Source organism: Chlamydotis macqueenii, chromosome W (assembly GCF_036417535.1).
Source record: "Chlamydotis macqueenii isolate bChlMac1 chromosome W, bChlMac1.mat, whole genome shotgun sequence".
Classification (NCBI taxonomy): domain Eukaryota; kingdom Metazoa; phylum Chordata; class Aves; order Otidiformes; family Otididae; genus Chlamydotis; species Chlamydotis macqueenii.
Window position 1 is genome coordinate 43510504 of NC_141592.1, and position 22273 is coordinate 43532776.

At 45.7% G+C, this 22273-nt stretch overlaps 1 protein-coding gene across 1 annotated transcript in view; it reads right to left on the bottom strand.

The window, feature by feature from the left end:
* The window catches only part of LOC147596720 (transportin-1-like), a 78478-nt gene extending 56486 nt beyond the window's left edge, over nt 1–21992 (bottom strand). Inside the window, exons 1-2 of the mRNA XM_086769527.1 lie at nt 21888–21992; nt 13591–13666 (exon numbers count right to left, since the gene is read on the bottom strand). Coding sequence (XP_086625653.1) covers nt 13591–13666; nt 21888–21992 — 181 coding nt within the window. The remainder of the gene's footprint in view (nt 1–13590; nt 13667–21887) is intronic.
* Nucleotides 21993–22273: the final 281 nt, after the last annotated feature.

Consider the following 22273-nt stretch of genomic DNA (forward strand, 5'->3'; position numbering starts at 1 on the left):
CAGTTACTCTGCTGCCTGTATAAGAGCAGTAGGAGCCAGGATCTGTGGCTCAGTTCAGCATTGAGCATATCACAAAAGCAGGACATGAGTGGTATGTGCACTACAGTTTGGCCGCCTCTTTTACAGAGAAAGAAGGAAAGTCAGTAGCAGACAAGTGTGGAGAGACAAGAGTCTAATTCTCATTGGAGAATAAAAAGCACAGGTCTGCGTTTTAAACCAAACAAGATAAACCAATGCAAAAGTCCAAATAGATGCCTCTATTTCAGTCTGGTTTACATCAGTTGAGCTTGAGTCCATTCCTTTAAAATAAAACAAAAAAGCATAAGCCAGCCTTAAATTTTAAAAAATTATTTCACATAGGATTATGCAAATTGATGTATAGGCAAGTTTAAGCTAAATTGGTATAACTTTCTTGTGCAATCAAGCCCTGAGCTATGTGTTTGGAAATCAGGAGGGACTTCACTGCACTCTGTTAGGTGTAATGTAGATTAGTGGAGTTAGCATAAGAGGTGAAAGCTTCAGTTATTGAATCAGGCCCATAAGTAGTTTAAACCAAACAAGATCAGGTTTGAATGGACCTTTTGAACAAATGGGAACCAATTGCATTAACAAGAACACTAGAATAATGTAATTACATTCTTCACTCCTGTGTGAGAAACTAGTCAGCACTAGGTTGAAAACACTGGAGTCTGAAGTGGAGATGCTTTTGGAGCTCCATGGAATTAAAGTAGACAAACTGATGAGAGGAAATTATTGGTTTTTTTTTTAAAAAAAAAAATTCTATGTTTTTTTCGTGTTTTTCTCTAACACAGAAGTGTATACACTAGTGCAAGTATATGTGTGTTTGTGTATCGCATCTTCAGATATCTGCTTATCATAGAATCCCAGGATGGTTAGGGTTGGCAGGGACCTTTAAAGCCCATCCAGTCCAACCCCCCTGCAAGGAGCAGGGACATCTCCAACCAGATCAGGTTGCTCAGAGCCCTGTCCAACCTGGCCTGGAATGTTTCCAGGGATGGGGCATCCACCACCTCTCTGGGCAACCTGGGCCAGTGTTCCACCACTCTCAGCATAAAAAAAAAAATAAAATAAATTCTTCCTTATATCTACCTCCCGCTATTTTAAAACCATTACCCCTCGTCCTATCACAACATAGCTTTACGTTTCATGTAGTGGTTACACTATTATTTTAAGAGAAAGATGATGCATGGAATGCCGGCAAATCTGTTTAGTAGAGATGGTGAAACTATTAGCAACAGATTTTTATTAAAATAGCCTTGAAGTTATTAAATGAACTGTGCCTTTAAGGTAAATTTAATTATTTAAATTACAATTTCCCCACAATTTAAATTTCTTTTACCTTTGGGCGAGGAAAAAACCCAACCTTTAAAAACCTTGAAATATTTGGCTTGTATTGATTGCATTATTAGTCACATTTTAAGGGAATTACTTAACATCTCTAGCTATTTAGACTAACAACTAATCACAGCTAAGGATCCTCTCTGATTCTGATACCTTTCACAAACCAACTTTTGAAAACTTTCAACTCAAGTAAGAATGACAATGAAATTCCTCATTGAATTACATTTTTACATGTTCAGATTCCTTAGGTTTATCTGGTTTTTCTAAATTGAATGAATAATCTACTTTTAATTTAATATTTGGTTTATAATGTTTCCTCTTTTGGCATAAAATGCTGCATTTGAAATAAAATGAGATAAAATAATTGCTGTCGGGACTGGTAGCACTTTTAATGTCTATTCTTTTTGGTTGAGGCTCCATTAACTCCCAAGGAATGTTACCTGATCATTCATCTACATAACAACAATCTCTCTGTGTAGAAACAGTAACATAGCCACTTCAGTACACAAACTTGACCTTAGGTGCATTGCTTGCATTCAGACTTGCTTGTAATTTCCTTTACGCTGGTTCAATATTACTTTAAAGCTGGTCTTACAGATATAGTTGTAAGACTGCTTTTTCAAAAGACAAGGGTAGAAATGAGCAAATAGAGTAAAAACTAAGAATACAAGTAAGAATTATATTGTAATGCGTTACTTTTTTATTGCTTCCTATGTTTGTGCTTTTATTATTTTTAAAAAAAAAAAAAGACACTGTAAGTGTATCTGTTTACCTGGAATTATTCAGTGATCTATTAACACCCATTCCTGGAAAGAGCCATGAAGATCTATGTAGAAGAACTATATCACAGAATTATTTGAGTTGGAAGGGACCTTAAAGCTCATCCAGTCCAGCCCCCCTGCCCTGGGCAGGGACACCTTCCACCAGACCAGGTCGCTCACAGCCCCGTCCAACCTGGCCTTGAACACTGCCAGGGATGGGGCATCCACAGCTTCTCTGGGCAACCTGTGCCAGTGCCTCACCACTCTCACAGTGAATAATTTCTTCCTTAGTAAAGAATTTCTTCCTATATAGGCTTTCCTCTGATGTCTGTTGGTTTCAAGCTGTAACAACTTGAATGTGTTATTTAATTGAAAGTCTAAGACTTCTTTTAGAACTTATCTTCATATGTCACATCCAAGAGCATTTAGAATATGACTGAATATGCTTGAATGGAAAAAGTTGAAGCATTCTTCTGTTGAAATGTCTATTTGTATTAGATATTCAGTGTGCATCTATTAAATGAAATAGTTTTCACTACTGAGATTATGCTGTTTTCCTTACCAGATTATCCAGTGAGTTTTATTGTTCTGGTCAAATGAAAATTGGAAATTTTCTAAAGGATTTTTTAATACTGTTTGCATTGGGTTTATGTGGCAAGATTTTGGTAGCGGGGAGGCTGCAGGGGTGGCTTCTGTGAGAAGATGCCAGAAGCTGCCCCCATGTCCAACAGAGCCAGTGCCAGCCGACTCCAAGACGGACCCAAAGCTGGGCCCATCAGAGAGGGTGGTACAACCTCTGTGATAACATATTTAAGAAGGGAGGGGGAACTGCTGAGCAACAGCAGTCAGAAGAGAAAGGAGTGAGAACATGTGAGAGAAACAACTCTGCAGACACCAAGGTCAGGGAAGAAGGAGAGGGAGGAGGTGCTCCAGGTGCCAGAGCAGAGATTCCCCTGCAGCCCCTGGTGAAGACGAGGTAGAAAAGTCAAGAGTGAAGTTGAGTGGTCAGTTCCTAATACTTTGTCTCTGTCGCTCCTTACTCCTCACACTCTTCCCTTGCTCCAACGTGGAGTCTCTTCCATGGGAGACAGTTCTTCACGAACTGCTCCGGCGTGGGCCCTTTCCACAGGGTGCAGTCCTTCAGGAACAGACTGCTCCAGTGTGGGTCCCCCACAGGGTCACTGGTCCTGCCCGGAGCCTGCTCCAGCGCGGGCCCTCCACGGGCCACAGCCTCCTTTGGGCATCCGCCTGCCCTGGCGTGGGGTCCTCCACGGGCTGCGGGTGGATCTCTGCTCCTCCCTGGGCCTCCATGGGCTGCAGGGGGTCAACATGTGCCACCAGTGTTGATGATTGGCTCGGCTTTGGCCAGCGGCGAGTCCATCTTTGAGCTGGCTGGTGCTGGCTCTTTTGGACATGGGGACAGTTTCTGGCATCTTTTCACAGAAGTCACCCCTCCAGACCACCCACTCCCCCTCTCCCCAACCTTGCCACGTAAACACAATCCATTGTTTTGATTTCTAAAGCTATTTCTTTTATAATTTCTCATTACTTATGAAAAAAAGGAGGGTAATTGTTGTTGGAGGGTAATTATGGGAACAGAGGGCCCCATCCATATGCCGACCAGACCCATCCCACAGGGAAGTCTGCTGCTCCCGGGGGCTTGGGTCACAGACATTACTTAGAAAACTCCCTGGTCTGGTCCACCCCACTGATTATTACCTGCTATTGCTTCATAGAACAGAATCTTTAAGGTTGGAAGAGACCTCCAAGATCATCAAGTCCAACCGTCAACCCAACACCACCATGCCTACTAACCATGTCCTGAAGTGCCATGTCTACACATTCTTTGAACACCTCCAGGAATGGTGACTCCACCACTTCCCTGGGCAGCCTGTTCCAGTGCCTGACCACTCTGTCAGTAAAGAAAATTTTCCTAATATCCAACCCAAACCTCCCCTGCTGCAACTTGAGGCCGTTTCCTCTCATCCTATCACAAGTTACTTGGCAGAAGAGACCAACACCCGCCTCCCTACACCCTCCTTTCAGGGAGTTGTACAGAGCAATGAGGTCTCCCCTCAGCCTCCTCTTCTCCAGACTAAACAACCCCAGTTCCCTCAGCCGCTCCTCATAGGACTTGTGCTCCAGACCCCTCACCAGCTTTGTTGCCCTTCTCCGGACGCGCTCCAGCAACTCAACGTCCTTCTTGTACCGAGGGGCCCAAAACTGCACACAGTATTCCAGGTGCGGCCTCACCAGTACAGAGTACAGGGGCACAATCGCTTCCCTGCTCCTGCTGGCCACACTGTTCCTGATGCAAGCCAGGATGCTGTTGGCCCTCTTGGCCACCTGGGTACACTGCTGGCTCGTGTTCAGCCAGCTGTCTACCAGCACCCCCAGGTCCCTTTCTGCCAGGCAGCTTTCCAGCCACTCTCCCCCAAGCCTGTAGTGTTGCATGGGGTTGTGACCCAAGTGCAGGATCAAGCACTTGCCCTTGTTGAACCTCGTACAGTTCACCTCGGCCCATCGGTCCAGCCTGTCCAGATCCCTCTGCAGAGCCTTTCTCCCCTCGAGCAGATCGACACTCCCGCCCAACTTGGTGTCGTCTGCAAACTGACTGAGGGAGCACTCAATCCCCTCGTCCAGATCATTGATAAAGATATTAAACAGAACCAGCCCCAGCACTGAGCCCTGGGGAACAAATAGGGAGTTGAATATGGTTCATGTGCAACTGATGCTAATCTTGGTATGCTTGAAAGACTTTTAAGCTGGCAAAAAGCACACACTGAATTACAGTGACTCAAGAATGACTCTTGCCTTTGAATACCCACTTACCCCCTTGGAATAGATTTGGCCTTTTACAATGAGTGGGGCTTGTTACTCAGGGCAGTGCATTCCACTTTGACCTCCCAATCCATAGTTATCCTTTATTTTCCATGTCTTACAAAATTCCTCTCATGTTAGGCAATTAAAGAGATTCATATATTTCATGTAGGAGATCTAAGTACTCTAGAATTTGGAAAAAGAAGTTTATGTTTTCGGGGGGAGTGATGGGAAGTTTTTGCTATTTTAGACTTCAGATGATAGATCTCATATCTTCTGTCACAAGTTCAGGAGGTGATGATTTTCTCAAACAGCCCTCCATTCAGTTTCAGAATGTTTTATGACTGTCGCCATTAAGAATATATACTACCATTTTAATAACTAGCAAGTGTGATTACAGTGGGGCACAGCATTAGCAACACAATAACTTTCCATTTGGTATCTCTATCTGTGGAAATGAAATAACAGCATATTTAAAGATATGATGCATCCAAATGTATCCTTATCCAGAAGATAAGATGATCAAAGGCATTTTAAATCAAGAGATCTTTGCAGGTTTGTATTATGCTTACCACTTGTTCAGTCAGCTGGACTTTTTAATGAATTATAAGAACAGTGTTTCAGCCTATCAAAACAGAATTCAAAACATTCCTGATGGTTTCCAAATCGGTGAAAGCTTAACAGGTTTCTGTCTCTGCAGCTATCATGTATCTAATTGAACCCAACAACTGCAATAGACTTGTGTTCTGGTTTTATTTAGGGAGGGGGGGCTACGGTGGTAGCTTCTGCGAGAAGCTGCTAGAAGTTGTTTCCCCTTTGTTCAGTGGACTCGGCAGGGCCTAGGGCAGACCCGCTGCTGGCCAAGGCCAAGCCAATTGGTGACAGAATGTTCCCTGATAACACCGCTGCAATAACGTATTTAAGAAGGGGAAAATAAATAAATAAATAAATAAATAAATAAATAAAGATGATGATGTGAAGAAGCTAAAGCAGGGGCAGGGAGGGGGAGGCACGAGCCTTATGGGCCTTGCAGGCCTCACCCTCTGGCCTCTCGCTGGGTGGCCAACTTGGCCCAACTCGGCCCAGCCCAGCTGCAAGAAGTGGAGAGGAGATGAGATGTGAAGAGAAGCTGAGAGGCATCTGCCTGAGCCGGTTGTGAAGAATTTCCTTGTGAGAGGAACAGCTGCAGACACCAAGGTCAATGAAGAAGGAGGGGGAGCAGTAATGCAGCTCCTGGCCAGAATTCCCCTGCAGCCTGTGGTGCAGCCCATGGTGAGGCAGGCTGTGCCCCTGCAGCCCATGGAGGCCCACAGAGGAGCAGAGATCCACCTGCAGCCCGTGGAGGACCCCACACCTGGGCAGGTGGATGCCTGAAGGAGGCTGTGGCCTGTGGAGGGCCCTCTGGGGCAGCTGTTCTGGAGGGACTGCACCCCATGGAAGAGATGACCCACGCCAGAGCAGTTTCACGAAAAACTGCAGTCCATGGAGGACCCCATGCTGAGGCAGGGGAGGAATGTGAGGAGTTCTTCCCCCAAGGAGGAAGCAGCGGTGTAAAGCGACAAGTGATGAACTGACCATAACCCCCATTCCCTCTTCCCCCCTGTGCCTCTCAGGGAGGGGAAGGTGGTAGAGATAATGTTACGCCTGGGAAGAGGGAGGGGTGGGGGGAGGTTATCTTGTTCTCTGTCTCATTATCTTGCTTTGGTTTTAGTAATAAATTAATAGTTTTCCCCAGGTCGAGTCTGTTCTGCCCGTAACGGTAACTTTAAGGATCTCTCCTTGTCCTTATCTCAAACCTCGAGCCTTTTTCTTATGTTATCTCTCCCTGTTCCCTCAGAGGGTGGGGGCAGTGAGAGAGAGACTGCGTAGTCTGGTCCCGAGTGGGGCTGAACTACGACAACTTGGTTTTCAGTTCTGACTTGTATGTAAGCCTGTGCTATGTGTTGTAAATGTTTATAAACCTAATTTGCATTAAGTCTTAATTAATTATTCTACAAAACATCAAATGTTTGTACATGCTGTGGCCCATCATCCATTTCATCTGCAATGGTGTGGTGGTTTCGCACCTTTGTATGTATGGAAATTATATTGCTCTACGTCAAGACTGGAGGCAGCCTGGGCTGCATTGATCATGCACTCGTGGAGTTTGCAGGCAAAGAGTAACATCGGGACCCTGAATTTGAGGAAAGCAAACTTTCAGCTCTTCAAGGAGACAGTTGATAGGACCCCCTGGGAAACTGCCCTCAGGAACAAGGGAGCAGAACAGAGGTGAGAGATCTTTAAGGACACTTTCCATAGAGCACAAGAGCTCTTGATCCCCAGGTGTAAAATATCGGGAAAGGAAGGCAAGAGACTGACATGGCTGAGTCAAGATCTGCTGGTCAGACTAAAGGGCGAGAAGGAAATGCACAGGTGGTGGAAGCAGGGATGAGTATCCTGGGAAGAGTATAGGAACATTGCCCGGTTGTGTAGGGATGGGGTCAGGCATGGCTGGAGCTGAGCTTGGCAAGGGACGCAAAGAATAATAGGAAGGGCTTCTACAGGTATGTCAGCCAGAAAAGGAAGGCCAAAGAAAGTGTACCTCCCCGATGAACACGACTGACAAACTAGTAAAAATGGACGAGGAGAAGGCTGAGGTACTCAACAACTTTTTTGCCTCAGTCTTCACTGGTAACCCCTCTTCCCACACCTCTTGAGTGGATGGACCTTAAGGCAGGGACTGGAGGAGCAAAGTCCCTCCCACTGTAAGAGAAGATCAGGTTCGTGACCACCTGAGGAACCTGAACATAGATAAGTCTAAAAGGGACCTGACGAGATGCATCCCAGAGTCCTGAGGGAATTGGCTGATGTAGTTGCCAAGCCACTCTCCATGATATTTGAAAAGTCATGGCAGGCAGGTGAAGTCCCCAGTGACTGGAAAAAGGGAAACATTGCACTCATTTTTAAACAGGGTAGAAAGGAGGATCCTGGGAACTACCGACCTGTCAGCCTCACCTCTGTGCCTGGGAAGATCACGGATCAGATCCTCCTGGAAGCTATGCTGAGGCACGTGGAGGACAGGGAGGTGGTTCGAGACAGCCAGCATGGCTTCACCAAGGGCAAGTCCTGCCTAACCAACCCAGTGGCCTTCTCTGATGGAGTGACTACGTCAGTGGACAAGGGAAGAGCTACGGATGCCCTCTACCTGGACTTCTGTAAGGCCTTTGACATGGTCCCCCACATTCCTCCCCTGCTCCATCGTGGGGTCCCTCCCACGGGCCACAGTCCTTCGTGGAACTGCTCCGGCGTGGGTCATCTCTTCCACGGGTGCAGTCTCTCCAGAACAGCTGTCCCAGCGGGCCCTCCACAGGCCACAGCTGCCTTCAGGCATCCACCTCCCCCGGTACGGGGTCCTTCACGGGCTCCAAGTGGATCTCTGCTCCTCCGTGGACCTCCATGGGCTGCAGGGGGACAACCTGCTCCACCATGGTCGTCACCACAGGCTGCAGGGGAATCTTGGCCAGGAGCCGCATTACTCCTCCCCCTCACTCTGAACTGCCCTTGGCGTCTGCAGCCGTTCCTCACAACAGGCTGGTAGATGTCTCTCAGGATCTTTTTTTACATCTTATTCACTTCTCATCTCCTTTCCACTTCTTGCAGCTGGGCTGGACCGAGTCGGGCCCAGTCGGCTGCCTGGCGAGAGGCCAGAGGGTGAGGCCTGCAAGGCCCATGAGGCCTGCGCCTCCCCCTCTGCGCCTCTGCCCCCCGCTCAGCTTCTTCACATCTTCTCTTCTCTTTTTTTTTTTTTCCTGTTTTCCCCTTCTTAAATACGTTATCGCAGAGGCGTTATCAGGGAACATTCTGCTACCAATCGGCTCGGCCTTGGCCAGCAGCAGGTCCGCCCTAGGACCGGCCGAGTCCACTGAACAAAGGGGAGTGACTTCTAGCAGTTTCCTACAGAAGCTACCACCTTAGGCCCCCCCTCACTAACAAAACCACGACACATGGTCCCCCACAACATTCTTGCTTCTAAATTAGAGAGATATGGATTTGATGGGTGAACTGTTTGATGGATAAGGAACTGGCTGGATGGTGGCATCCAGAGGGTAGTGGTCAACAGCTCGATGTCCAGATGGAGATCAGTGACGAGTGGTGTCTCTCATGGGTCCATATTGGGACCAGTACTGTTTAACATCTTCATCAAGATCACATAGACATTGGGACCAAGTGCACCCTCAGTAAATTTGCCGATGACACCAAGCTGAGTGGTGCAGTGGACACGCCTGAGGGACGGGATGCCATTCAGAGGGACCTTGACAGGCTTGAGAAGTGGGCCCATGTGAACCTCATGACGTTCAACAAATCCAAGTGCAAGGTCCTGCGCATGGGTCGGGGCAACCCCTGGTATCAATACAGGTTGGGAGATGAAGGCATTGAGAGCAATCTTGGCCAGTTTGGGTCAACTATTCTGGTTATATCTCTCCCAGCTACCTGCACAGTAGTGAAACCTGGAAAGCTGGACAGTGTCCTTGGTGTCTTTAGCAACAACTCATATCATCAGGGTGTTTTATCATCATTCTTCCCATACCAAATCCCATACTAAATCCAAAACACAGCACCTACTGGGAAGAAAATTAGCTCAATCCCAGTCGAAACCAGGACACGGGGACAGACTTTTTAGTAGGGCCTGTAGCAACAGAACAAGGGGTAATGGTTTTAAATTAAAAGAGGGCAGATTTAGACTGGATATATGGAAGAAATTTTTTACACTGAGGGTGGTGAGACACTGGCCCATGTTGCCCAGAGAGGTGGTGGATGCCCCATCCCTGGAAACATTCAAGGCCAGGTTGGACGGGGCTCTGAGCAACCTGATCTGGTTGGAGATGTCCCTGCTTCTTGCAGGGGGGTTGAACTGGGTGGCCTTTGAAGGTCCCTTCCAACCCAAACCATCCTGTGATGATTCTTTCCCCTATGCTTGTTGGATACATGAGGAGCAGAGCTATTCATTAAATAAAGGAGGAATATACTTTTGTCTGAAGAGTGGAATTACAAGCTGTAATGTTATCATGCGTACTATTTTATCTGCTCAGTGGGATTTCACAATGCAGGGTTTTATGGACATTACCTGCAAAAATAAATACCGCTCTTCACCTTTGGGAAAAGAAACCATGAAACTGTGGACAGTGATGCTATAACAATGATGAGCCAGAACAGCTCTCTGTTTCTCACAAGCAACAGTCTATCTGATTTCCTGAGCAGGTGCATTATCATAACTGTAGGTATTCTCAGAAAAAGTCCATCATGAAGTTGGTATTCCATGAAGAGCAAATCATATTACAGATTTATTTGCCTCTAATATTGAAGTGTCCAGTGTTCCAGGAAATTTGAATTCAGCTTTGTTACAAGATGTCATACTATGGGGTCAATTGCACATGTACACAATTTCTAGTATGATACGCAACATAAATCAAAACCAATTATAGAGAAAGTTAACATAATTTATCTTAGTTTCTTCAGCATCTTATTCTCCTTGTAGACCTACCAGCCATAGGGTATGAATGAGAATAGGAAATAAAGGTCAAATAACTGTACCCAAATCTGAAATTATGTTATCTAAAAGCCCATACGTTTGCTGCTTTGAATGTTGCTAACAAATTGTTCCTTACTTATAGAAGAAAGTCTATAAACCAAAGTTCTTTTTTAAGATAATGTTAACCATATCAATAAAGCAGATTCTTAGTTTGGTACATTACACAAAACTTTTTACTTGAGCCCAAGGCTTACCATTGTACAGTGTATCATGTCAGATTTGTCTTACATTCCATTAGGTGGATTTCCTGTTTGTACTATCTTAGTCAGCCTTTTGTCATCCTCTTGACATCAAAGAACTCTTAAAAATGTTTTTTGTGTCTTTAGTTGCCAGAAGAGATCCCACTCCTGCATATGGGAACTTAATACTATTTGTGCAAATCTTACGATGAAGTCCTGTGTTCAACTTTTGGGGAATGTTCTTTACATAATTTCACTTTCAACGGTGAAATTAGTTACTGTTGCATTAGCAAGAAAGTAGTTAGCTTACAGCCTCTTATGGCTAATATTTTTATATAATTCTCCACAAATATAAAGTAATGTTGAAATGCCATCTTAAAAATATTTTTATAAAGTTTCCTCAGACATCTGTTTAAAACAATCCATCAATTTATTTGTGTTCTATCATAATAACTAATCAGTTCTGGAAAAGTAGAAAATTAACTTCATAGATGTTTCAGTCATGGTCAGAAAATCCTTTCAGATTGTCTTTCCATCTGCCTCCTCAGTAACCTCTCCTGTGCTTCACAGGGTCAAACAATCTTCTTCTAAAGACTATTAAAACAAATCATTGTGTAATAAATATTAATCTTGTATCATATGTCTGAACTCAGGAAGACTGAATGGATTCTCGTTTGATATGCTGGGTGTGCGGACTACCAGTATTTTTTTAAGTGAAAGCTTAGGGCATGTCTCCAGGCAGAATGCACTGCAAACTAATGCAGTGATAGATATTCTGCATGAGCTCCTTTTCATAAACACATTTATTCTTTGTTATAAGAGCTTTTTTTCTGCTCAGCTTAATTCACATCTCTCTTAGCCTGAAATAAGAGAGTTTACATAGAGAGCTATTATGGAATATCAGTTATTTCCTCTGCATACAAACCTTCTATACATAGAGGTACAGAGAGACACTATAAGCAGTCTGCATGGAAACTTGGAAGCCTGGATCTTAGCAATGGATTTGATGATTGATTCCCATTATAAAATACCAATATTACAAATAGCAGTGCCTGAACTTTGTGACAAGAAGGAAGGTAGCTCATTAGAATTCTCTCTAAAAGAAAAAAAATAAATCCAGTATTACCAATGTAGTAAAACTAAAGACAGGGAAAGAGCTTCTAAATGGTCAAGTGGCTGAAACTGTCTAACAACTCTGAAATTAGGACAAATTTGAGAATTAATTTTGATTAGAGAATAATTATTTGAAACTAGTTTCAAAACTGCTAGCAGTGAGAAGTTGCACTTCCCAAAGGTACAGCTTGGAGGATATAGCATTTGAGGGATGGGACATCTTCCTACTAGTTCAAATCTCTTTTCTGGCTCGGTGTTGGCAGGGATTTTCACCAGTGTCCTGGTTTCGGCAGGGATGGAGTTAATTTTCCTCTCAGTGGCCAGTGTGTTTTGGATTTGGAATGTGAAGAATGTTGATAAAAACACTCTGATGATACCAGTTGTTGTGAATGAGACCAAGGACCCTGTCCGGCTTTCCAAGTTTCGCTAATGGGCAGATGCAGGAAGCTGGGAGAGAAACAGACAGAACAATTGACCCAAACTGGCCAAAGAGAGTGTTCCATGCCATCAACGTCACGCTCAGTACACAAGTGGGGGTTGGCCATGGAGGGGGACATCCACCTTCCATTTTCCATCTCTTTTTCACTTGCTGGCATCGCTCTCTCTACCTTGCTGGCTCCCTCTCCCTCCTTTGCTTGCTGGGAGCACTCAATCCCCTCGTCCAGATCATTGATAAAGATATTAAACAGAACCAGCCCCAGTACTGAGCCCTGGGGAACATTGCTTGTGACCAGACGCCAACTGGATTTAACTCCATTCACCACAGCTCTCTGGGCTCGGCCATCCAGCCAGTTTTTAAGCCATCACAGGGTTCACCTGTCCAAGCCATGAGCCGCCAGCTTCTCTACAAAGCTTTTTCTGAGGGCGCACTCTATGCCACTTTCTATGTCACCGACAGTGTAAGCTGACAGCACAAGCAAAACACTAGTTCAAACATAAATTAAATGTTCTTGCTGATGCTTTGAATGTTACGGGGCCACATGTAAGTAGAATCTAATTCAAAGTGAAAAAAGTTAGCTTTTAAAAACTCAGATGTGAAGCACTAGAAGGCAGAAAAAGCACTGGTAGCAGGACAACAAGGAAAAATCCAACCCCCTCCCATATCAAACACATTAAGTACAAACATAAAGACAACGGAAGATGTGCCAAAACAGATCTTGAAATAAGTCTCTTGCACTGGCAAAGACCTCACAAATCAGCAGTTGTAGTACACTGGAAAGAAAGTCTTTCACACACCCTGACCATTACTAATGAACTGCCTGAATTTACCAACTGGAATAGGCTACACAGTATGACATAAAGAGTTTTTACTAATGTGCACAAAAAAAGCCAACAGTAAGCAATTACATCTTATTAGAATTAAGACTTCAAAATGAAGATTCTGACAGACATAATCTTTGGACAACTCTAGTATGTTATCTTCAAAATATTTAATGGGTTGTTTACTAGGGAGATCATGATCACAATTAGATTTAGCAGCATATTTTATAATGTGAAAGTTATTCCACAATTTCACGATAGTGTGATAGAAGTATGATGCTCCTACATTTCTGGGAAGATTTCATAGGACATTTAGAATGAAATCTATTCCAAAACTGAAAGTACAAGCACCAACATGTTATCAGATCTTTTTCCACAAAGACTCCTGAGAGGATAAAAAGAGTTCTACATGACTATGGAAATCAATCAACCAGCAAATTGATTATAAAAATCAGCTTCCTATTTCTTTCAAGCTAAATAAAATAAATAAAAAAAAAATAAATCAGTCAATATCTCAAGAACTTACCTTCAGACTTCAACTTTGTAAGAACGAAAATCAGGTAGTTGTTGAAATCTGGATACTGATTGAGTTGTTCTAGTTTCTGAAGAGATAAACTGTTAAGGAAATTTGAATCTTTACACACAGAATTTCTAGCTTTCTGGATACTATGATTATTAAGTGAGTCAGGTACTACTGTGTCATTTCAAACAGTTGTGACTATAAGCTCACAATATACAGAGTATGAACAATCTGAAAACAGTTTCTGTAATTTTCATACTGAAGCAATAGCTTTTAGTTATGTTGAAATCTGAAAAAGGAATCCAAGGACAGACACAGAAATTAATAGTTCCTTAAAAATATTTTTAAAGTAAAAAAAAAAAAACAAACCACAACACAAAAAAACCTCACCAACAAAAAACCCCCACCAACCCTCCCTCACATCCCTCTCTACAGTTTTAGATTTCAATATTTACACTTGGAAGTCAGTCAAACCTAAGGAATCCACTGAGACACAATCCCATATTATGTCTTTTTTTCCACAATAACTAAAAGCATTTCAGTATTAAAGTTCAACAGCTATTATGATTTTGATAAGCTACTCTCTTTAATATTAGTCATATACTTTTTAATGATGCTAACTAGCCACAGTCTGAGCTTTCAACAGTGAGAATCTGTTTAATTTTAAATGCCCAGATATTTGTACCAAGAAGTTCATGCTTACCCATGGTCTCTAAAAAATAAAATTAAAAAAAAAAAATCTTTCTGCACATAAATCTATTTTCTATAGTGACACCTCTCTGAATAAGTATCTGTCCTGGTTTCAGCAGGGACGGAGTTAATTTTCTTCTCAGTAGCTGGTGTGTTTTGGATTTCGTGTGTGGAGAATGTTGATAAAGGACACTGTCTGGCTTTCCAAGTCTCGTTAACATGCAGATGTGGGAAGCTGGGCGAAAGACAGACAGAATAATTGACCCAAACTGGCCAAAGAGAGTATTCCATGCCATAAACGTCACGCTCAGTATATAAATGGGGGTTGCCCATGGGAGGGGGCATTCTTTTCAGACATTCCTTGCGGGCACCCTTGGCATCCTTTTCTTCTCTCTTGCTTGCTGGCATCGTTCCCTCTACCTTGCTAGCTTGCTCTCCCCCCCCCCCTTTGCTTGCTGCTCGGTGTTGTTCCTGTGATCGCTGCTCAGGACGGGCTGCGTCGGTCATTCGGACATCGGGTGGTGAGAAATTGTACATTGTTCGTTTTGTATATTTTGTATATATTAATATCCTTATATCCTGTTAGCTTTGTAGTTTTTAGTAAACTGTTTTTATCTCAACCCACGAGTTTTCCTTTCTTCCCAATTTCTCTCCCCCGTCCCACTGGGTAGGAGGGAATAAGAATGGCGCAGTCTGCACCGGAACCGCAGCACCCAGTGAACCAATCAAAACCCCCCCCACCTACACACAACATAAGCAATCAGGGAGAAGATGCCAACCAATGGAAACCTGCAAGGACAAAACGCAACAGGAGGAAGAAGAAGCTTCCCCAGAAACCCGAGGTGCCCCTGCAGAACCGCTTTGCTGCTCTGCAGACCGAAGAAGTAAGACCCAGCACCTCGGGGGAGGCACTGGAGCCGTGCGAGGTAGCCCGACCGGCTCGCGTGATTACCAGTGCTTCCAAGAAAAAGAGGCGAGTGGTAGTAGTGGGTGACTCTCTCCTGAGGGGGACGGAGGCACCCATCTGCCGACCTGATCCACTCTCTCGGGAGGTGTGCTGTCTCCCGGGGGCTCGTGTCAGAGATGTTACCAAGAGAATACCTGGCCTCATACGGCCCACAGACTATTATCCATTACTGGTCTTTCATGTGGGGGCCAGCGACACAGCCGGCAGCAGCCTAAGAAACATCAAAAGGGATTTCAGAGCCCTGGGTTCTACAGTCAAAGACTCTGGGGCTCAAGTGGTATTCTCCTCTATCCTCCCGGTCGAAGGGCAGGGGCCTGAAAGGGCCAGGCGTATCTGGCAAGTCAACTCGTGGCTCAGGGAGTGGTGTTACAGCCAGGGCTTTGGGTATCTTGACCATGGGGCGTGCTTTGAGAAGCCCGGGCTGCTAGGGCCGGATGGCGTACACCTAAACGAGAATGGGAAGACTGTGCTTGGACGTAGGCTTGCCGGACTTGTCCGGAGGGCTTTAAACTAGTGTTGCTGGGGGAGGGGGAGCACAGTTCAGCCCACGGCTATCGGCATGGCGCCAGTGCCAGCACCAAGCGCCCAGAAGTCAGGGAAGGATCGCAGGTAGGTGCAAATAAACCTAATCTGCGATACCCACCTTTCTTACAGGGGACAACGAATCCTAGCACAGGAGCTGGCGGGGCTTATCGACAGATCTTTAAACTAGCTACGAAGGGGGAAGGGGACAAAACAAGGCCCTCAAGGGAAGAGCCCAGGGGAACGGTGCTCGATCTGGGGCTGAGGCAGCCGTCTTGGCTGAAGTGCATGTACACCAATGCACGCAGCATGAGTAACAAACAGGAGGAGCTGGAAGCGATTGTGCGGCAGGATAACTATGACCTGGTTGCCATTATTGAAACGTGGTGGGACCACTCCCACGACTGGAGTGCTGTGATGGAAGGCTACAAGCTCTTCAGAAGGGATAGACGAGGAAGGAAGGGTGGTGGTGTGGCCCTTTATATTAAAGACTATTTTGACGTTGAAGAGCTTGGGGTTGGGAATGATACAGTTGAGTGTCTATGGATAAGGATCAGAGGAAAGGCCTGTAGGGGTGACATCGTGGTGGGGGTCTGTTATAGACCGCCTAATCAGGATGAAGAGAAGGACGAGGCGTTCTATGGGCAGCTTGAGCGAGTCGCGCAATCGCCAGCACTCGTTCTTGTGGGAGATTTCAACTTCCCTGATATATGCTGGGAATATCATACAGCGCACAGGAAACAGTCCAAAAGGTTCCTAGAGGGTGTGGAAGATAGTTTCCTTATGCAGCTGGTACGAGAGCCTACCAGGGGTGGTGCCCTGATTGACCTACTCTTTACCAACAGAGAAGGACTGGTGGGAGACGTGAAGGTTGGGCGCTGTCTTGGGCAGAGCGACCATGAAATTGTAGAATTCTCTATTCTTGGAGATGTCAGAAGGATCACTAGCAGAACGGCTATCCTGAACTTCAAGAGGGCGGACTTTGACTTGTTCAGGACGCTTGTTGCGAGGGTCCCTTGGGAGTCGCTCCTTAAGGGTAAAGGGGTCCAGGAAGCCTGGACGCTCCTCAAGATGGAGATCTTAAAGGCACAAGAACAGGCTGTTCCTGAATGCTGTAAGGCGAGCCGTAGGGGAAGAAGACCGGTGTGGATGAACCGGGAACTATTGTTGAGGCTCCGGAAGAAAAAGAGAGTCTATGTCCTCTGGAAGAAGGGACAGGCTACTTGGGGAGATTACAAAGAAGTTTCTAAGGTATGCAGGGAGGAAGTTAGGAAGGCAAAAGCTCAGCATGAACTCAGATTGGCCACTGCAGTAAAAGAGAACAAGAAATCCTTTTACAAATATATCAGTGGTAAGAGAAGAAATAAGGAGCATTTACACCCTTTACTTGATGCAGCGGGGAATGTGACCACTGAGGATAAGGAGAAGGCTGAGGTCCTCAACGCCTTCTTTACTTCTGCCTTTAATAGGCAGATCAGTTATCCTCAGGGCACTTTATGCCCTAATCTGGAAGTCTGGGATGCCAGGCCGAGTACACCCTCTGTGGTACAGGTGGAGACAGTCAGAGAGCTCCTTCTCCATCTGGACTGCCACAAGTCCATGGGACCGGACGGGCTCCATCCTAGGGTGCTAAGGGAGTTGGCGGGGGTGATTGCCGAGCCGCTCTCGGCCATCTACCAGCGCTCCTGGTTATCTGGAGAGGTCCCGGAGGACTGGAGGCTTGCCGATGTGACTCCCATCTACAAGAAGGGCCGTAAGGAGGATCCGGGGAACTACAGGCCTGTCAGCCTGACCTCAGTACCCGGGAAAGTTATGGAGCAAATCATCTTGGGTGAGATCACTCGGCATATGAGTGGCATCCAGGGGATCAGGCCCAGCCAGCACGGGTTCACGAAAGGCAGGTCGTGCTTGACCAACCTCATTTCCTTTTACGACTGGGTGACCAGACTGGTGGATGAAGGAAAGGCTGTTGATGTGGTCTATCTGGACTTCAGCAAGGCCTTTGACACGGTCTCTCACAGTATTCTCCTAGGGAAACTGGCTGCCCGTGGACTGGGTAGGTATACCCTTCTTTGGATAAAGAACTGGCTAGGGAGCCGTGCCCAGCGGGTGGTGGTTAATGGAGACAAGTCCAGCTGGCAGCCTGTTACAAGTGGTGTCCCCCAGGGGTCGGTACTTGGGCCCATCTTGTTCAGTATCTTTATTGATGACCTAGACGAGGGGATTGAGTGTACCCTCAGTAAGTTTGCAGATGACACCAAGTTGGGTGGCGGTGTTGATCTGCCTGAGGGTAGGGAGGCCCTTCAGAGGGATCTGGATAGGCTGGATCACTGGGCTGAGCTGAATGGCATGAGGTTCAACAAGGCCAAGTGTCGGGTCCTGCACTTTGGCCACAATAACCCCATGCAGCGCTATAGGCTCGGAGCTGAGTGGCTGGAGGACTGTGAAGAGGAAAGGGACCTGGGGGTGTTGGTTGATGCTCAGCTGAACATGAGCCGACAGTGTGCCCAGGTGGCCAAGAGGGCCAACGGCATCCTGGCCTGCATTAGAAATAGTGTGGCCAGCAGGAGCAGGGAGGTAATCATCCCCCTGTATTCGGCACTGGTGAGGCCGCACCTTGAGTACTGTGTTCAGTTTTGGGCCCCTCACTACAAGAAAGACATTGAAGCCCTGGAACGTGTCCAGAGAAGGGCAACAAAGCTGGTGAGGGGTCTGGAGCACAAGTCTTATGAGGAGCGGCTGAGAGAGTTGGGATTGTTTAGTCTGGAGAAGAGGAGGCTCAGGGGAGACTTCATTGCACTCTATAGCTTCCTGAAGGCAGGTTGTGATGAACAGGGGTTTGGCCTCTTCTTCCAGGCAACAAGCAGGACCCGAGGAAATGGCCACAAGTTGTACCAGAGGAGGTTTAGATTGGACTTGAAGAAAAACTTTTTCTCCCAAAGAGTGGTAAGGCACTGGAACGGCCTGCCCAGGGAGGTGGTGGAGTCTCCGTCCCTGGCAGTGTTCAAGAGGCGGCTTGATGAGAAGCTACAGGATATGGTTTAGTAGCTGTGGCAGCAATGGTAGTGGGAAGACGGTTGGACTAAATGATCTTATAGGTCCCATCCAACCATGTGATTCTATGATTCTAAGAAACTGTGTGGTGATCCGGGCTAAACCACAACAGTATCTTACTAGAAATACCAGCCTCTTCACTATGTTCTTGGGGAAACTGCAGGAAGAACTATTATGTTTCTGAAGAGCTAGAAGGTATATAGTTGATTTTCTAAAACTTGTCATTACTTCTGCCTCAAATTTTTAAGTATTCTGCCACTGCTTGGCTATAATAGTGATCTGGCGTTCTCCTTGTATCCTGTTCTCACACCCTGGTATTAATTAGTATTATGCTCAACAATATTTTAAGTCATAAGCATGTAGTGTCATCTTGAAGTTACTAAACCTACTAGATATCATCAGTATGACAAACATTCAAGACATTCAACAAAAAAATGATTTTTAGACTAAGTAAGATTATTTGCTTCATAGGCATTTACTTTATTCACTGTATAGCTAAATCTCTAAATATTCAAAGTCACTAAACCTTAGCCAAATATATCTATGTTAGGACATTGATGGCCCTTCCAATGACCAATAGCCAGTGTCTCAATCACAAACTTCAGAAACTTAATTTTTAGATATTTCGGCTGCTTGCATCAAGTAGTAACTTTGCTAGAGAAACCTGCCCGCTTTCCACTTAATAAGAGAGTAAAGCGTACTTATCACAGCCACAAGCTCCTTTGCTGTGAAACACACAGGAGATGAAATGTAAACAGAAAGATAGTCACAGCAAGTGAAAGTAATGCAAAACATTCTACATGACCCCTAGAAATGAAGAAACACATATCCAAAGATTGTTGTCAAAGGTGCCATGCCAAAGAGCTCTTTCAGGAACAGCCAAGAAGTAGGGTAGCACATTTCAAGATTTTTGTCTTCTTCTCCAAGCTTCAGAAACATAATCACCAAAACAGTCAGTCGAACATTACTAACAACTGTGAATTCCAACAGTTCAAATAAGAAGCAGAAGCAAGTAGAAAGAACTGAAAGAGTAGTATTAAACAAAAAATACCTAATTGATCTAGGAATCAAAGAATAGCTTACAGGTCATAATTTCTTATCAATTTCTTCACCCACTTAAATTTTTTCTTTTTTACTCCAAGAAACAGCTAAATCTTCATTTTAAAAAAAGTGTTTGAAAGCCTTACTAATTCATAACTTTGTTAACAAAGGATTTTGGCTAATCTATGTTCCTCACTTTATTACATTTGAGTTCTAAACACCTAAATATGCCAAAACTGTGTCATAAAGAGCATGAGAGTCATCACACCAATAGTCTTATTTAAAAAAAATATGGACCGAAAGCACTTTAAATTTGAAACCATTAATCACCATCCTACTTGGACATGCTTCTAATGAGCATTCCACAATGCAACAGCCATCACAAATTTTTGTGGAAACAGTCTCAAAGGACACTTTTTTTTTTTTAATTATATGACATGGCCTGTCAAGTTGTATTAGAACATTTCCCCAAACTGATAATACAATGGTAAAAATGTGTCACTTATTTAACCTTTACAGGCCAACATATGAGGACCTCCTTGAAAGCACAGGTATTTCAGCACAGCAGGGAGTTACTACTGCCACTTAAGAATTTCAAACATGAGTCAACAGCACTTTTGTTCAATAAGTTTCTACTCATCTTCAAGACAGACAGCATCACTTATATTGCCCATCCTGCACATATGCTGCTATCTTTCAAGAAAGAAATCAGATGCCATTAAGTTATTTGAAGCAGAGTTTTAAAATGTAATTTTACATGAAAGCTACACTATAAACACTTTTTTTAAAAATTTGAAATACTAAAGAAAAGCATCTGTTTAAGTTTGGGGCATTATCAGAACACTTTACTTAGCTGCTTCTGTATAGTATTTTTCAAAGGAAGCAATACCATCTTAAGAATCTGAAACACAGCTGCAAGAACGAGATGAAAACTACCTTCATCTTTCAGATAAGAACAGAAGCCTTCCAAAGTTTGACTGCATCTGTTAGGAAAGCCTAGAAGTCAAGCAAATTTGGCTTCAAGCTAAACTCCTAAAATTATATATATTTTTTTTCTTACCTACCTAAATGAATTCTATTGCTTTCTGTGAAGACCTTCAAGCAAATGCCTTAAATAAAAAGGGATCAAGATGCTAAACACATATCCTTCATGGGGGGGATGGGACGGGGACGACGACACAACACCCAAACAACAATCCACAACGCTAACATAAAATGCACTGCAAAGCTACACAAGAAGCCATATACGGTAGATTTCCCCCTTCTCGTGGAATGTAAAGAATGTAACGAGCAGTATTTCAGGCTCAGGATTCTAGGCAAGTAGGAACATCCTCACAACGTAGCAAAAAGCAAAACGCAGTGTCAGAGCCAGCAGACCAACGAGAACATGCAGGCAGCGGCTCCACCAAGGACACTCCTCCCACCAGCTACGGCTTTCGCCTTGAATCCCAGCGCCAGATTAGTTTAGGAAGCCCCTGTTCATCCCCGCTTTGCCGCAGCGGCGACGGGTACCCCGCGCTGCACGCCAACTCAGCTCGACGGGCTGCGGCTCCCCCACCCCCACCCTTCTCAGCAGGATCCGCCGTGGCTGAGGGCTGGGCGCTGGCAGCGGCCCAGCGTGGGGTAACCTGGGAAAACAGCAGATACCGAAGCAGCCACGCCAGAGCCAGTGCTTTAAAAATAATAAAAAAAAAATTAAAAAAAACAACAAAAAAACCCCCGAACCTTGGCTCCGAGCTCGCAACAGGTGCTCAGGCTCCCAGCCGGGGAGGGCGGCCCCGCGGCCCATAGGCCGCCTTGGTGGTTCAAACGCCGCGCCACAGCTACTCGCTCCGACAGAGGCTCGGCTCGCAGCGCTCGCTGTGGCGGCTCCCCGGGCAGGCCTGGCCGCTGCCTGCCGCAGCGCCGGCCTGCGGCCGCGCTGCCCTCACCCGACACCCTCAGCCTCCCCAGGGCCCGCCCGCGCCACCACGGCCCCACTCTGCCTGCCCTCACTCGCCCGCGCGGCGTAGGCCTCAACCAAGGATACTTGTTGTACGGCTCTCTGCGTGGTGGTGTCCGGGGACTGGGACTCCTTGAGCAGCTGCAGGATCTGCTGAAGCCCCTGTTCGTCGGGCTTCCACTCATACTCCATCTTGACTTGCTGAAAAACACCAAACAAGCGGCCACGGTTAGAGGCGCAGCAGGCCCCTGGAGGGGGCGAGGGAGGAACCAAGCGAACTGCGCGGCACCCGGCACGCTCTCACCCACGCACCTCACCGAACCCGCAGACGGCCGACTATACACCGTACCAAACAGACTGAGTCACAACAAATTTGCAATCTGGCCCTAAGAGCCGCCTCGCGTCCTCCTGGGTCCTAGCGCCGGGCACGCCTCCGCCCGCCCGAGCTGCCTCGGGCTCGCCGGCGCCGCCGT